The following is a 15,927-nucleotide window of genomic DNA, read 5'->3' on the forward strand; positions in this document are numbered from 1 at the left end:
CACCCACTTTCTGCTGCAGAAGGGGAGCGGCTGTGGGCTGGACGGTCTTGGACTAGGTGGTTGGCTTGTCACTCTCCTGCCTCTGCCCCTTCGCTTGTGGTGAGATGTCTTGAGAAATGTGTGGTCTTCTGGCTGTTTGCGCGCCGTCACGTCCACGTGGAAGTGACCCAGATCTCACCTGGTCCTCCCTTGTCAGTCTTCAGATTCTCATTTATTTTTTAGTCTCTCGTGCTCTCGGTTTAATCTAGTTACTGTTGACCAGCTGCTTTGCCTGGCACAGTTGGGGGCTCGGCCTTGTCGGTCTGCAGGACCTGTGGTGTTTCCTCGCGGCCTGCCAGACTTCCAGAGCCCGTGTGTTAAGCTGACGCCTCCTTTGTAGGTGGTTGTCACCATGCACTCCAGGTCCAGACAACAGTTTACGTAACGGTCAGAGCCTAGGCTGAGCCGCTGCACAAGAGCAGACGCCCAAACGCACACGGTGGCTGAGACCAGAGAGAAGTCTGTGTCTTGCTCTGGGGACAGTCAGTCCGGGTGTGCAGGAGTCGGTCACGCTGCCACCCCTGGGCGTTGTCCTGGTCCTGTGGTCAGCACTGGCTCGTGGCATGAGTGCACACGCCGGCCCCAGAGGTGAGAAGTGGAGGGCAAGACGCCCGCCGAGGGGCATGAGTCACTGCACGTTCCAGGAACTTGGTCTCGTGGCCGCGTCTGAGGCCGGGAGTGGGGCCAGCAGGCGGCTGTGCTCGGCGGGAGTCGCGGATGGGGAAGCGGTCCTAGGTCTGCAGGAGGAAGCGGATAATGGAAACAGGACAGTCAGCGTCCTCTGCTGCCTCTTACCACGCGGGAAGGCTGAGAGGGGCCAGGTGGGCAGAGAGAAATCTTGGGAGAAGGCTGCATAACCAGAAGTGGAGCGACTGTATTAACCTCAGTTAAAAGGAGTTCCCGGTGCAAAGGGCGGAAAGAGGGATGTTTAATATGGATCAGGGTTCAACTCCGCCACTCTTCGCGGAGAAGATTTAGCGGTCACCCACCTATCACCACGTGCACAGCAGCCTCCCAGTTGTATATTTTAGGCGAAACCTCTTAGAATAAAAAGTACCATGACCCCAGAGCATGTGTGACACTTCTCAGAAGCTCACAGATCAGGTAGACAGGAAGTAAGAGCAACGATTGAAAAGCACAGTGCGTGTGGAGCGAGTGTCTCTCGGTGCCTGACACAGTATCTTAGATCCTCTCCAAGTATCTTAGAGCCTTTATAAAAGTCGATGTTAAGAGATTTCCCCCAAATTAATCTATCAATCCAGTATCATCAGTTAAAAGTCCCAGTTGATTTTCCATGGAACTTAAGCTAGCTTTAAGGTGCACGAGAAGAGCACATGTACAAAATAGCCAGGTTTGGGGGGTGAGCAGCCTGAGCAGGCGCCCCGCTCAGTCCGAGGTCACCGCGGGGAGACCCACAGCCATCAAACCTGCATCTCCATTGTGTGGGGAGTGGAGTCAGATCCCTATTTCACCCCACAATACAAAACTACCTAAATGTGAAAAAGGTTAGAAAAAGATACTATAAAGAAATATAGAATAGTGATATAATTTTGGTTTTCCTTAGCAAACAAAACCCAGAAGCCATTAAAAAAAAAAGATTTTCAGATTTCACATCAAATTTAAAGCTTCATAAAGCCAATGACATTATGAGCAGACTAACCGGAAAGTGGCCGAATGGAAGACGGGAGTTCCTCTCCTTTCTCAACCGAGAGCTGAGCCGTGCGGAGAGGGCACGCGGCACCGCAGGAGCGGGCGGCGGTGCCCTGGGGCCACTGGGCTTTCCAGGCCGACCCCCCAGAGTCTGGCTGCGCAGCTCTCCCAGCTGACGTTCCGGCCTCTGTGTCTCCGCAGAAATCCGCCCTGATCGTGCGGGGGCCGCGGGAAGTGAAGAAGCGGGAGCTGGTCTTCCTCCAGTTCCGCCTGAACCAGAGCAGCGAGGACTTCAGCGCCATCGATTACCTCCTCTTCTCCTCCTTCCAGGAGTTCCTGCGCAGGTGGCCTTCCCAGCTCCGCTCTGTCCACTCCAGCCTCGCACAGCCCCGTGGGGGTGGGGGGCGCAGGGCGGGGGGAGGCCGGAGGCTAGCAGGCCAGCAGGCCCTCCGGACTGCTGAAGCCCAGAGGAGCCTTCTCCCACGGGGCCTTCAGGGACCGGGCCCTGCCTTGAGGTGGGCGGCCACCCCCTCTCCATTTGGAAACGCAGAAGCCGAGCTTGGAGGAGGCGGGTGGGAAGCGTCCTGGCGATGCCAGCAAGGAGACCAGTTGAAGCAGGGGCTGGAGCGCGTGGGGCCGCGTTGGACCCTGATGACTTGGACCTTTCTCTGCCCTCAGCCCAGACAGGGTGGGCTTCATGCAGGCCTGTGAGAGCGCCTCTTCCAGCTGGAAGTTCTCCGGGGGCTTCCGGACCTGGGTCAAGATGTCCCTGGTGGAGACCAAGGAGGAAGACGGGCGGGAAGCAGTGGAGTTCCGGCAGGAGGTCGGTGGCGCTGGGCGGGTCAGGCTGCTGGTCGTGCAGCCTCAGTGGGTGGGGAGCTCCCCAGGGAGGGGCCCCTGCGCGGGGTCTGAGGCTGAGAGCGGACCATGCAGGAGCTCACGCGTCCTGTAGGCAGCGCCCGTGCCAAGCCTCGCCCTCTGTTACAGCCAGTCCCAGCACAACACGGGAGCAGAGAGCCCTGCGGGGTGCCGAGACCAGCACCCGACGCCACTGAGCAAGCCCAGCGCTGAGAGGCTGGCGGCCGCCTAGCGGGTCGGGTGTTTGCAGGGAAGAGAGGATGCAGTGGCTCTTGAGTGTCGTGGGCATGACGGTCCATTGGGATGCAGGGGTAAAATACTGGCTTTCTAAAAAAAAATCATTTATTTTTATAAAATACATTGCTTTTATGCAAGTTATTTTTTTCCAAAACATGTCTGTTGATTTTAGAGAGCAGAAGAGAGAGAGAGAGAGAGAGAGAGAGAGAGAGAGAGAGAGAGAGAGAGAGAGAGAGAGAGAGAAACATTGATTGGTTGCCTCTGAAGGCACCCCAACCTGGGATTGACCTATAACCTAGATACGCCATCGGAATGGGAATCAAATCTGCAACCTTTCAGTGCCCAGGACAATGGTCCAGCCAACAGCCACACAGGCCAGAGCTAACTTTTTAATTTATTGATTTGAGAGAGAGAGAGAGAGACACATCGATTTGTTGTTCCCCTTATTTATGTGTTCATTGGTTGCTTCTTGTATGTGCCCTGGCCAGGGATTGAGCCCGAAACCTTGGTGAATCGGTAACCAACTGAGCTATCCAGCCAGGCCTTAAACACATTTTTTTTTTTATAAAAGAGTTTGAGTCTAACTGGCGTCATGTCTGGGAGCAATATCTCAAATCCTCCCTCTTTTTGTATTTTTTAATCTAATTTTTCTATTTTTCAGTGTTTTATAATGCATATAGCTATAGAACAGTAATGCTAATGTTACATCACTTCTAAAGTTACAAATATGTTGGGTGCATGCTCGGAAATTTTTTCTAACGGGACCTGTGTTCCTAAGGCTGTCACCCCACTGGCCTGGAGCCAGGAGATACGGGGGTCTCCAGCCCCCCAGCTCCCGTGAGAGCCAAGAGGACCTTAGCAAAGGGCATGGCAGTGGGGATCGAGGGGTGGGACAGTTGTCAGTGACATCCTATTGCTTCATCCATTATAAAACATAGAAAAATTAGATTAAAAACTACACAAAGAGGGAGGATTTGAGATATTGCTCCCAGGCATGATGTCAGTTTGACTCAAACTCTTTTACAAACTCTTTCGGGCTTCCACCATGGCAGTGGCTCTCTGCCTCTTGCCTGAATCCACACCCCCATCCCCATCCCTGTCCCCATCCCCATCCCCACCCCCACCCCCACCCTGTGTGTCCGTGGTGGAGCCTGCAGAGGCCGCGAGGAGACGGGCCTGTGCTCACACCCTCTGCTCCTCCTCGGAGCCGGTCCATTTGCACTGGGCTCCAAGGGACAGCGTTCGGGAGCGCTGGGTTGGAGTAGGACCCACTCCGGCCGACGGGGCTGTCCTTGGCCAGAAGCCACGCGCTTGTCCGGGTCTGGCCCTTCCGGTGCCGGCTCCGAGGGCTGTGCCAGGCAGAGCTTTGGGAAGGGCGTGGAGCCAGGTTCAAGGGCACAGGTTTCTTCCTGCCTTAGGATGTAACGGCTCCCAGGCAATAGGCCCTTACGATAGTCCTGGTTTGTAAGATAACCGCCACATCCTGAATTCCTGCTCCCCTTTTCTCCAAGAACGCCAGGCCTTCTTGTCCGGGCCCAGCAGCTGAGAAAGGAGCTTGCGTGTGTTCACCTCACAGCGAGGTGCAGTCCCATCCACCAGGCTCTCCGGGGAGCCCCGGCCGTGACCTGAGCCCACGGGGGCCCGCCCAGCCAGCCCAGAGGTTTCAGAACGTTTTATGTGCTTTTTATTACAGTCTCCGTTGGAAGCCTTTGGCAGGCCCAGGAACTAGAACACAATTTTAAATGTTTTATGTCAGGTTTTGAAGTTTAAGGTCCTCTCGTGTGTATTGCTTCCTGTGATCCTCTCATGGCTCAGTGAGGAAGGCAGAGCGGAGGCTCAGTTCACATGCTGAGCGCCACCCTTCGGGCTGGGGCTGGGCTCTGTCTGCTCTCCCTGACACCACGCAGACCCGTCCGTCATGGGCAGCCGGTTCGCCCCAAGCACCACCTCTCACGGTTCACAGGGAGCACTCGCCACGTGCGTCCAGGCGGCCCTTGTCCCTGTAGACTCCAAGGTTAAAATGGGCCGCTCTTAGGATTGAGTATTTTGAAGTTTAGGATTTTTATGGCTTTTAATTGTGAGTCGTACACAGTCTTACACTTTGAATATGATTTAATCAGTGACGATCCAAAAACACCTATTGTACATCCCCAATCCTACTCGTTCCCCAAAGAACTATGGGAACCACGGAAAGGCCCGGGCTCTGGTGCCCGTAGTGTCAGGGTGTTGTATGTGTGAGATTTGGGGCGCGCTCTCCTCCCAGGATGGTGTGAGTGAGGAGAGCCAAGGTCTGAGACCCCCTGGCCATGCTTCCCGTTCCCGAGGCCCCGGCCAGGTGACAGTTTCTCTCCTCTGTTCCTAGACAAGTGTGGTCAACTACATCGACCAAAGGCCGGCCGCCGAAAGAAGTGCCCAGCTGTTCTTTGTGGTCTTTGAGTGGAAAGACCCTTTCATCCAGAAAGTGCAAGATGTGAGTATTGTTTAGATGGAGAGGCAGGTGGGCGGCCTGCAGGCTCCGTCTCCTTTCCCAGCCCAGGTCAGTTGTGTTGGTGGCATTCGTGGTCTGTGTCATTTGTGTTTAATGGGTCTTGTCTTCATCACTAGACGGTGGCCCAGAAGGTGGGGACTTTGTCTTTTGTTCATCCTTTAGTTGGTGTCTAGCACAGTGCCTGGCACAGAGGAGCTGCTTAGTGGTAATATTAATTGAATGACCTGAGTAGAAAGCATTGAGCTACTGTCTCAATTACTGCTGTTTGGAAACCATTCTGTTTAAATGGTTGTCTGTAGGATGAGAACTTATTTGTGATAAGAGAGAACAGAAGGTACACATAAAAAATTAACAGTCAAGTTAATGCCAGATTCTGAGACCGAAGGGGCGCTAATGAGACAGCTTTGCCCAAGGAGCATTCATGAGACGCCATCCACCAGAGCCAGTCCCAGAAACATCACAGCATGTCCTGACGTGGCCCTGCTCGGGGAAGGCATTTCAGAGCCGGGTCTGACACAGGGAGGGTCTCTGAGGCGGGCGTGCTCCATGGCCACCCACCACCCCTGTTACCCGTGCATTGGCCAGGCTTGTGCGAGGCTTCGGAATCGGGACTCTGAGTAGAGGAGTCAGCGCCTTCAGCTCTGCGCGTAAATCAAGCGATGAGACGTTTGTAACTGTGTTCAGTGGGAGGTGCCTGTAACGGCCGGTGCTCAAGGCCTCCTCACGCTGTCACTCAGCTTCACAACAGTCCCCAACAGTGGAGGCGATGAGCCACCCAAGGTTCGGGGGGTCTGAGGTCGCCCTGCTAGACTGAACAGTGCTCTGTACCAGGATGGGGATCTCGGAAATCCAAATAGCACGTCGGCCGTGGAGAGTTTAACGTTTCCGGAGGGAGCCACCTGTGGCTGTGAAGGGACTAATTCCAGACAGTCAGTGCCTCTCCAAGGAGACTGGGGGGTAAATATCTGCTACGTCGGAGGGTTTGGCTGAGTGAACAGAGAAGGCTTGGAGGATTAGTAGCTCTAGGCAGGAGGAAAGCATGCAGGCAGGAAGGGGGCACAGCCTGGAGGCAGGGGTCCCCAGGGGAGTGTGGGAGGATGGCCATTGGACTGGACGGGAGAAGTGTGAGTCACTACGAGGCGAGGAAAAGGAGGAGCTGCTCTTCTTATGGGTTTAGTTTTGGAGAAATTTGTCTTAAAGCAAGGTCACTGATTGTGGGCCAGAAACATGAAAGCTCAGTACTGAGTATCTTATTTGCGCATGGCTATTTTAAAACGTTTTTTCTTTCAGAATCACTTTGTTTTAGGGAGGGCTTAGTGTTTTTCTCCTCACACTGAACTGTGGACATGAAAGTATGACAGTAGTGTGGAGTTACGACAATTTTAGAACCCAGGTGGTTTTCTCATCGCCCCATTGATACTAGTATCACCTAAGAATCAAAACTGAAGCGAACTAATAAACTTGAGTTGGTTCTGTCTTACAGATAATCACAGCCAATCCTTGGAACACAATTGCTCTTCTCTGTGGGGCCTTCTTGGCATTATTTAAAGCAGCAGAGTTTGCCAAACTGAGTGTGAAGTGGATGATCAAAATTAGGAAGAGATACCTTAAAAAAAGAGGTCAGGCCACGAACCACATAAGCTGAAGCCACCTGTCCATGGACCTGCCCACGTTAATGGAGGTTCTCACCACTTCCACTTGGATAAACTGAGCTACCAGCACTCCTGACTCACCTGGAGAGACGGGCCTGCTGGGAGGAGCCGCTGGGGAACAGATCCAGTGGATGACCTTCACGTTATTTAAGCACTTAAATTATTAAGGAAGTTTTGCCTAGGACATGTGACTAGGGTTTGTGGAAGATGGAACTAGGGCTGGTTTCTGAAGGTTTGTCGACCCTGCCTTTCCTTCTGGTTTGGTGTATAGCTCAGCTACAACAGGCGGTTAAGGCTCTGCTGTTTATCTGGGGTTTTCCCCTGAGGTTTTTAAGTGGATGGACGAGGGTGTGGCTATTGAGATGTGTAGGTCACGCTTTGAAACCTGAGCACTTTACACAAAGAATGGCAAACACTCTGACGTCTCTGGCATCGTCTGCCGTTTCCGTCGTCCGGTCTCTGACAAGTTTTCTCCTTTGTTAAATGTTAAATGAGACTTTTAAAGCTAATACTGTAATTAGATTTCCTGTGGACTGACTAGCCATCTATCTGGTTAGAGTTTTTGTTGATGCAGGTATAAGAGTTTAGAGTGATTAACATGCAAAAGCACTAGTGTGAATGTACAGAGTTAGGTGCCTATTCAATGTATTTTGATGATTTCATTAACAGGTAAATAAAAGTTAGGTTAATACAAAAGGAATCAGTGTGCCAGTATGAATATCTGTTAAATCAGTAGGCACCAGTACACTTTCCTTCTGTGGCCTCAAATCAAAGGCGGTGTGAGCCTGGACTCCTGAGATGGATGGATCTGGCCCGAGGTACGTCCTGACTGCGCCCAGGGAAGGGTAGGGTGGGCAGGACAGTCGATGGGAAGAGTGATGGCTCAAGCCCCATGAGTCAGCTGTTAACTCTACAAACCACCTGAGTATTTTGCTCATGGTAGCCATTGGCTGATTTAAGGTTATGAAATTGTTTCCAGAGTTTTAAATTATTTACATGCCCTTTGCATCCAAAGAGGATTTGGTAGCATTTCCTGAATTTCATAATCTGCCTTTATGTAACGCAAATGTGTGATGGGTATTTTTTTTAATCTCATGTCTAACTTAGCAGCAAGAAGCGGGTTTTGGCTGAATTATTAAATGTGAACTTGTGTACAGAAATACTCCCTGCTGCTTTTCTGCCATAGAGCCGCGGTCGCCAACCTTTCAGACTTCACGGACCACCGGTTGGCGACCACTGCCATAGAGCATGCAAATTCAAACTTTAGCCTCGGTCTCATCTCTAAAAATCTTGCTGTAAGGCAAATGCAAAGGCAGGCATAAAAGCATACATTAGCAGTACTGAAAACCAGGTGTGTATTCGTCAAGTATCTCTGAAAATGACCACCACTTTAATATTAGTTAATATTTGTAAAATGGCTAATAAAATTTGCCTCAGTGAACAGCCTAAAACTGAATTTTCTATATTGTGGAAAGTTGAGACCTCTTAATTGTGCTTTAGCCTAAGTAGATAATTAGGAAGTGAGCAGTTTTAACTCATCAAAGAAAAGAAAGTAACAACTACTAGCTGCAGCCCAAGTCCTCTGGCTGCTCTTCAGGAAAAGACGTGCGCGCCTGAACCTTCCACAAAATGGATGGTTAGCCCCCAACGTTCTTTCTGGAAAGGCTTGCCTCTCCTTCTTGTTCTGCAGTAGATCGCCCTCCTACAGTGCCAGCCGGCCGGGCGTTAGTGCGGAGGGTCTGGCAAGAGCACCGTGACCTGGATGTCTCAGGTAAGGTGGCTGCTTGAGAACGCCGTGAATATGAGCCACACGCTGAAAAGGAAGCGTTCTCGGGAGCCACAGCGAGCGATGGGGGTCGCTTTTACAAGGACCCGGGAACAGCGTGCAGACCTGGGCTACAGCTCTTCGTGGGTGTGAAAGGGTGGAATCAGGCACCAGTCGTTGAAAACTTGGAGAACACCTGACTCTGATTCTGCTACAGTCTCCCTGCCCCTCACAAAAACTCTTATTACAGATTTTCAAGATTATACTCTTGGGTCTATTTTAATTAAAACTAACATTTAAGGTAAGTTAAACCCATCCTCTGATCATAAAAGGACATGAAGGATAGCCTAGAACTTAAGAGTTTTATGCAAATATTCTGTAAAACAGGTATACTTTGGTAAATGGCTGGAACACTTAATTTGGCACAATCTTCCTATTTTTTTAGACTGTATCCTGCAACTTGCCTTAAACTTTCCTATATATACACATGTATGAATGATGTATGTATAGATATGTATGAAGGGGGGCAGCTTTTCTGAATGCCTAAACTTAGAGCTGAAAAAAGCAGTGATGAGATAAGGCAAAATACAAACATAGACTTTATTAAATGCTGCTCAATCCCCCAGTGAAGATCTTTCATTACAAAACAGTTTTCCACACAACTGCAAGTTAAGAGATTGGAATGGTACTCTGATAACAAAATTTATGAGAAATACTTGACCAAGTAAAAACATACAAGACTCCTATAGTCAACCTTCTTAGAACTCTACAGAAGCCAACTGCAGTTCCTTTAATAAAGCCAGGCAGTGACTAGGAGCGCTCTGCATCACCACACTGTGGGACGCGAAGCCTCCCTCAGGAGGGACTGGAGGAGGCAGGTGCTGAGGGCTGGAAGGGCCCTGCCTTCAGCCGTGGGGAAGGGGAGGAAGAGGAATGGACTGGGAGGCAGGCTGCGTGTTCACCTGCGCTGCCTCCACTGGTCTGTGCTCATCGTTCGGGAGTTGCAGATAAGGGGGATCCTCAAGAGGAGCAATCTGAAGAATTTGGTTTACTTTCCTAGCTTTTATTTATAGTTTGTGCTTTAAAAAGCCTGGAGATTTAAGCTTTTTTGCTCAAATTCCAGGGTACAGTAATATTTCTAATGAAGGGAGGCTTTTGGCAGGTAATGCCCCCCATCATATTTCTGAGAGGGACAAAGAGAAAGGTGAGGATTATACCTTAGTTTTATTTAGGAAATACTTTTTTCCTAGGATGTAACTAAGGTCTGCAGCAATGTGAAAAGCACATTATAAAAGGGAAAAATATACAGAGCAGACTATTATATCTATGTGCAACACAATCAAAACAGAATTCAAGTCATAATTCTTACCACTCCCATAATTATCTCACTCATATTATAGATGATAAAGTTCATTTCTGTGAAACTTCAGATGTGACACAATAAATCAATGATTAGACAAATGTTACAATATACTGTGGCCATGATATAGCACAGGGCTATGTTTAGTCCATGTATTTTTTTCATTTACAGTTGCCAGAAAAATATTGGCCTTTTAATTATACTGATGAGGTTTCATGATTTTTACATTTTTTAAAAAATTGTACAAAACTGTGCCTATCCAACAGAGGCGGCATGTTTCTCTTTATTCGTCACTCGTATTGCTGAGAATACTGTGCATGTTGTAAGCACTGTTCTGGTTTTCCAGAGCTTTCTTTAGTTTTAGCTCCTCTAATTTTTTCCATAATTCTTCACGTTCCAATTCCTTCTTTTTCTCTCTGTAGATAAAGCAAAATTTTATTTCAGAACCTGAAGAACACAGTTTGGCAGTTGCTAGAAAACATTGCTCATCCACATTGCACTTCAATCCCTCTACTAAGGTGTTTGAGGACAATCACCTGGAGCACCTAATTACTCCCTGTCACTCTCCTACAGCTGTGCTTCTGTACCAAACGAAAGTTACTACTTGCTTTACCTCTTCTATATATTATCTCTATCACCACCACGCCCACTATATCATTGGTGCTTTATAGTTAAAAAAATAGTTTATTGAAAAAAAATTTTAATTATCGATTATAGTTGATATACAAAAGTATAATAGTTTCAGGTGTACAACATAGTGATTGGACATTTATGAAACTTATGAAGTGATCACCCTGATAAGTCTAGTACCCATCTGACAACCTGCATAGTTATTATTTTATTGACTATATTCCCTATGCTGTACTTGACACCCCTGTGACTGTTTTTATAACTGGCAATTCATACTTAATCCTTTCACCATTTTTACCCATTCCCCCAACTACTCTCATATCTGGCAGCAATCAGTTTGTTCTCTGCATTTATGAAACTATTTGTTCATTTATTTTGTGTGTTTTTTTGTGTGTTTTTTTTAGATTCCACATATATAAGAAAACCAGATGTATGTGTCTTTTTTCTGACACAATTCACTTAGCATAATACCCTCTAGGTCCATCCATGTTGTTGCAAATGGTAAGATTGTATTCTTTTTTATGGCTGAGTAATATTCCGTTGTATAAAACCATAATCTCTTTCCACTTGACTTACTAATGAATGCTTAGGTTGTTTCCATAACGTTGCTATTGTAAATAATGCTGCAACGAACATGGAGGAGCATACATGTTTTCGAAATGGCATTTTGGATTTCTCTGGATATGTGAAAGTAGAATTGATGGGTCATATGTTTATTTTTACTTGTCTGAGAAATCTCCATACTCTTTTCCATAGTGGCCGCACCAATTTACAATCCCAACGGAGCACATGATTCTTCTTGGGTTCTTCCTCCACTCCAGTGGGGACTCTAGACTCAGGCACATGAAGCCATGTCACCAGCCACCACCAATCATCCATGTTTGTGTAGAATTTCCTAGTTTTCAAAGAGATTTCTCTACATCACATCTTCTCCAATGCTTGGTTGTCAATTTATTGATGATAACCCTTCTGTTAGGTGTGAGGTGATTCTCCTTGTGGTTTTAATTTGCATTTCCCTGATGTTGAGCATCTTTTCCTTTGTCTGTTGGCCATCTGTATGTGTTCTTGGGACAATTTCTATTCAAGTTCTCCATCCTGTGTGTGTGTGTGTGTTAAATGGTATGAATTCCTTATGTAGTTTAGATTTTAACCCCTTATTGGATGTATCATTGGCAAATATCTTCTATTCAGTAGGTGGTTTTTATTTTTTATTTTGATGTACATACTTTTGTTTCTCTTGCTAGAGGAGACATATCCAAATGTTACTAAGACAATGTCAAAGGGCTTACTTCCTGTGTTTTCTTCTATGAGTTTTATGGTTTTGGGTCTTAAAATCCATTTTGAGTTTATTCTTCTATATGGTGTAAGAAAGTGACCCAGTTTTATTCTTTTGTATGTGTTTGTCCAGTTTTTCCAGTATCACTTAAAGAATGTGGCATTACTCCATTGCATATTTTTGCTTCTTTTATTATAATTGGCCATATAGGTGTCATTTATTTCTGGGCTCTTTAACCTGTTCCATTGATCTATGTTTTCATGCCAGTACCATCCCGTCTTAATTACTATAGTCTTGTAGTATAGTTTACTAGGTAGCACAACACCTCCAGCTTTATTCTTCTTTGGGTCCTTGTAGTTGTATATAAATTTTAGAATTTGTTCTAGTTCTGTGAAAAATGCCATTGGTATTTTGATAGAAACTGCTCTTCTATGAGCATAGTATATCCTTCCACTTATTTGTATCTTTTCTAATTTCTTTCTTCAGTGTCTTAGTTTTCTGAGTACAGGTCTTATACTTCTTTGGTGAAATTTATTCCTAGATATTTTATCCTTTTTGATGCATTTGTAAGTGGGATTGTTTTCTTATGCAACCGATTTCTCAGCATTAATTTTGTATCTTTCTATTTTAGTTCTAATAGTTTTTTGGTGGATTCTTTAGGGTGCTCTCTCTATAGTATGTCATCTGCAAATAATGACAGTTTTACTTCTTCCTTTGCAATATGGATGCCTCTTTATTTGCTTGTCTTATTGCTGTGGCTAGGACTTCCAATATTATGTTCAATAAAAGTGGGGTAAGTAGACATCTTTGTCTTGTTTCTGATCGTAAAGAAAAAGCATTTAGCTTTGCACCACTGAGCATGATATTAGCTGTCCGTTTGCCATATATGGCCTTTCTTAGGTTGAGGTATGTTCCCTCTACCCCACTTTGCTGAGAGTTTTTATCAAATGCTTTTTCTGCATCTGTTGATATGATCATGATTTTTATCCTTCATTTTATGTGGTATATCACTTGATTTACAGGTGTAGAATCATCCTTGAATCCTAGGGTGAATCCCACTTGATCATGGTACCTGATCTTTACAATGTATCGGGGAATTCAGTTTTCTAATTTTTTTTTTTAAATTGATTTCAGAGAGGAAGGGACAGAGAGAGAGAGAGAGAAACATCACAGATGAGAGAATCATTGATTGGCTGCCTCCTGCACATCCCCCTAAGGGGGTGGGAGGAGGGCTGGGCGGGATTGAGCCGAAACCTGGGCATGTGCCCTTGGTCAGAATTGAACCTGGGTCTCTTTAGTCCCCAGGCTGACCTCTATTCACTGAGCCAAACCGGCTAGGGCTCAGTTTTCTAATATTTTGTTAAGGATTTTTTACATCTAGGTTCATCAGGGCTATTGGCCTACCCTATACTTTTGTTGTTGTGTCTTTGTCTGGTTTGGGAATTAGAATAATACTAGCTTTATAAAACAAGCTTGGGAGCCTCCTCTCACCTTCAATTTTTAAAAATAGTTTGAGGGTGGTAATTCTTTGAATGTTTGGTAAAATTCACCTGTGAAGCCATCTGGTCCAGAACTTGTTTGTTGGGATTTTTCTTGTTTTGTTTTTTACTGCTTTGATTTCATTGGTTGTAATCAGTCTGTTCAGATTTTGTTTCTTCAGAATTCAGTCTTGGAAGATTTTATGTTTCTAGGAATTTATCCATTTCTTCCAGATTGTCTCTAATTTGTTGGCACCTAGTTGTTCATAGTATTTTTAAAAAATATTTTTAAAATTGATTTTTAGAGAGGAAGGAAAAGGGAGAGAGAAAAACATTGATTGGCTGTCTCCTGCACGCCCCTTACCAAGGATAGATCCCGCAACTGTGCACATGCCCTGAATGGGAATGGAACTGACCATCTTTCAGTGCATGGGATGATGCCCAACCAAGTGAGCCACACCAGCCAGGGCCATAGAATTTTCTTTTAATCCTTTATATTTCTATGGTATCAGTTGTCACTTCCCATTCATTTCTGATTTTATTTGGGTTTTCTTTTTTTCCTTAATGAGTTGAGTTAAAGGTTTATCAATTTTATGTTTTCAAAGAGTAGCTCTTGGTTTCATTGATCTATTGTTTTTTAAAACTTTATTTCTGCTCAGGTCTTTATTATTTCCTTCTTCCTGCTCACTTTGGATTTTGTTTGTTCTTTTTCTGATTCCTTTAAGTATAAGGTTAGATAGCTCATTTGAGGTTTTTTTTCATGAGGTAGACCTATATTGCTATGAATTTCCTTAGAACTGCTATATCCCATAGATTTGGGGTCACTGTGTTTTCATTTGTCTCAGGGCATCTTTCTTTCTGTCTTTATCTTGTTAAGTAGTATTTTATTTAGCCTCTATGTATTTGTGTTTTCCAGTTTCCTTCTTATAACTGATTTCTAACTTCATACCATTGTGATCCAAGAAGATACTTGATATTTCAATCTTCTTAAATTTATTGAGACATGTTTTGCATCCTAACATGTGGCTTATCCTGGAAAACAGTCCATGGGCACTTGAAAAGAATGTATATTCTGCTGCTTTGGGTGAAATGATCTAAACATATTAAATCCATTTGGTTTAATTTGTCATTTAAGCACCGCTTCCTTGTTGATTTTCTGTCTGGGTGATCTATCCATTGATGTCAATAGGGTGTTCAAGTCCCCTACTATGTCTGTGTTACTATCTTTCCTTTTATGTGCTCCTACACTGGATGTGAAAATGTTTGTTACAAGGGTTATAGTCTCTTTTTATATTGGTCCTGTGATCATTACGAAATGTCCTTCTTTGTCTCTTGTATAGCGTTGGTTTTAAAGTCTATTTTTCTAAGTATTGCTACCTTTTTTTTTTTTTGCATTACCATTTTGAATGAAATGTCTTTTTCCATTTCTTTACTTTGTCTCCATGTGCCATTTGATCAGAAGTGGGTTTCTCATGGGCAGCATATGTATGGGTCTTGTTTTCTTACCTTTCAGCCACCATATGTCTTTTGATTGGAGCACTTAATCCATTTACATTTAAAGTAATTATTGATTGGTATTGGTTACTGCCATTTTATTACTCATATTTTTTATCCTACCACCCCTATTTCTTAAAGAAGTCCCTCTAACATTTCTTGTATTACTAATTTGGTAGTGATGAACTCTTTTAGCTTTTTTTTTTTTCTGGGAAGCTCTTTATCTGTCCTACAATTTTATTTCATTTTTTTTAAATGGCTGCTCTGATGTCTTTAAGAAATTATATTTTTATTGATTTCAGTGAGGAAGGGAGAGGGAGAGAGAGCTAGAATCATCAATGATGAGTGAGAATCATTGATCAGCTGCCTCCTGCACAACCCCACTGGGGATTCAAACCTGCAATATAGGTATGTGCCCTTGACCAGAATTGAACCCAGGACCCTTCAGTCCGCAGGCGGATGCTCTATCCACTGGGCCAAACCAGCTAGGGCTGTCTTACTATTTTAAATGATTTAAATGACAGCCTTGCTGGGTAGGTCCTTGCTTTTTATCACTTTAAATATTTCATGCCAATCCCTCTGGTCTGCAAAGTTTCTGTTGAGAAATCAGTTGACAGTCTTGAGAGCTCCCTTGTATGCAATTCACTGCTCTTAAGATTCTTTGTCTTTTAACCTTTTAAATTATTATGGTCTTTTTTTAAATCCTCACCTGAGGATATGTTTTATTGAGCTTTTTAGAGAGGAAGGGGGGGGGGGGGGGAGACGAGGACAGGAAGAAACATCAATCAGTTGTCTCCCATATGGGCCCCTACTAGGAATCGAACTGGCAGCCTTTTGGTGTACAGGACTCTCCAGCCAACTGAGCCACCCAGCCAAGGCTATGATGTGTCTTTAGATGGGACTATTTCTTTCACCAGGTTAGAGAAGTTTTCAGTCATTATTTCCTCAAATAGGTTTTTAATCCCTTGCTCTCTCTCTTGTCCTTTGGTATTCCTACAAT

The 15,927-nt window shown here is 45.3% G+C and overlaps 2 protein-coding genes across 3 annotated transcripts in view; one reads left to right on the forward strand and one right to left on the reverse strand.

Annotated features, from left to right (window-relative positions):
- PACC1 (proton activated chloride channel 1) overlaps positions 1 to 9,148 on the forward strand; it is a 41,740-nt gene extending 32,592 nt beyond the window's left edge. For both annotated transcript variants that reach the window (XM_079761925.1, XM_079761924.1), the window contains exons 5-8: positions 1,891 to 2,033; positions 2,368 to 2,512; positions 5,147 to 5,254; positions 6,756 to 9,148. In XM_079761925.1, coding sequence (XP_079618051.1) covers positions 1,891 to 2,033; positions 2,368 to 2,512; positions 5,147 to 5,254; positions 6,756 to 6,917 — 558 coding nt within the window. In that variant the 3' untranslated portion in view covers positions 6,918 to 9,148. The remainder of the gene's footprint in view (positions 1 to 1,890; positions 2,034 to 2,367; positions 2,513 to 5,146; positions 5,255 to 6,755) is intronic.
- Positions 9,149 to 9,625: 477 nt separating this feature from the next.
- PPP2R5A (protein phosphatase 2 regulatory subunit B'alpha) overlaps positions 9,626 to 15,927 on the reverse strand; it is a 78,640-nt gene continuing 72,338 nt past the window's right edge. The window contains exon 13 of the mRNA XM_079761919.1: positions 9,626 to 10,465. Within this exon, the coding sequence (XP_079618045.1) occupies positions 10,333 to 10,465 (133 nt within the window). The 3' untranslated portion in view covers positions 9,626 to 10,332. The remainder of the gene's footprint in view (positions 10,466 to 15,927) is intronic.

Source organism: Cnephaeus nilssonii (genome assembly GCF_951640355.1).
Source record: "Cnephaeus nilssonii genome assembly, chromosome: 21".
Taxonomy (NCBI): Eukaryota; Metazoa; Chordata; class Mammalia; order Chiroptera; family Vespertilionidae; genus Cnephaeus; species Cnephaeus nilssonii.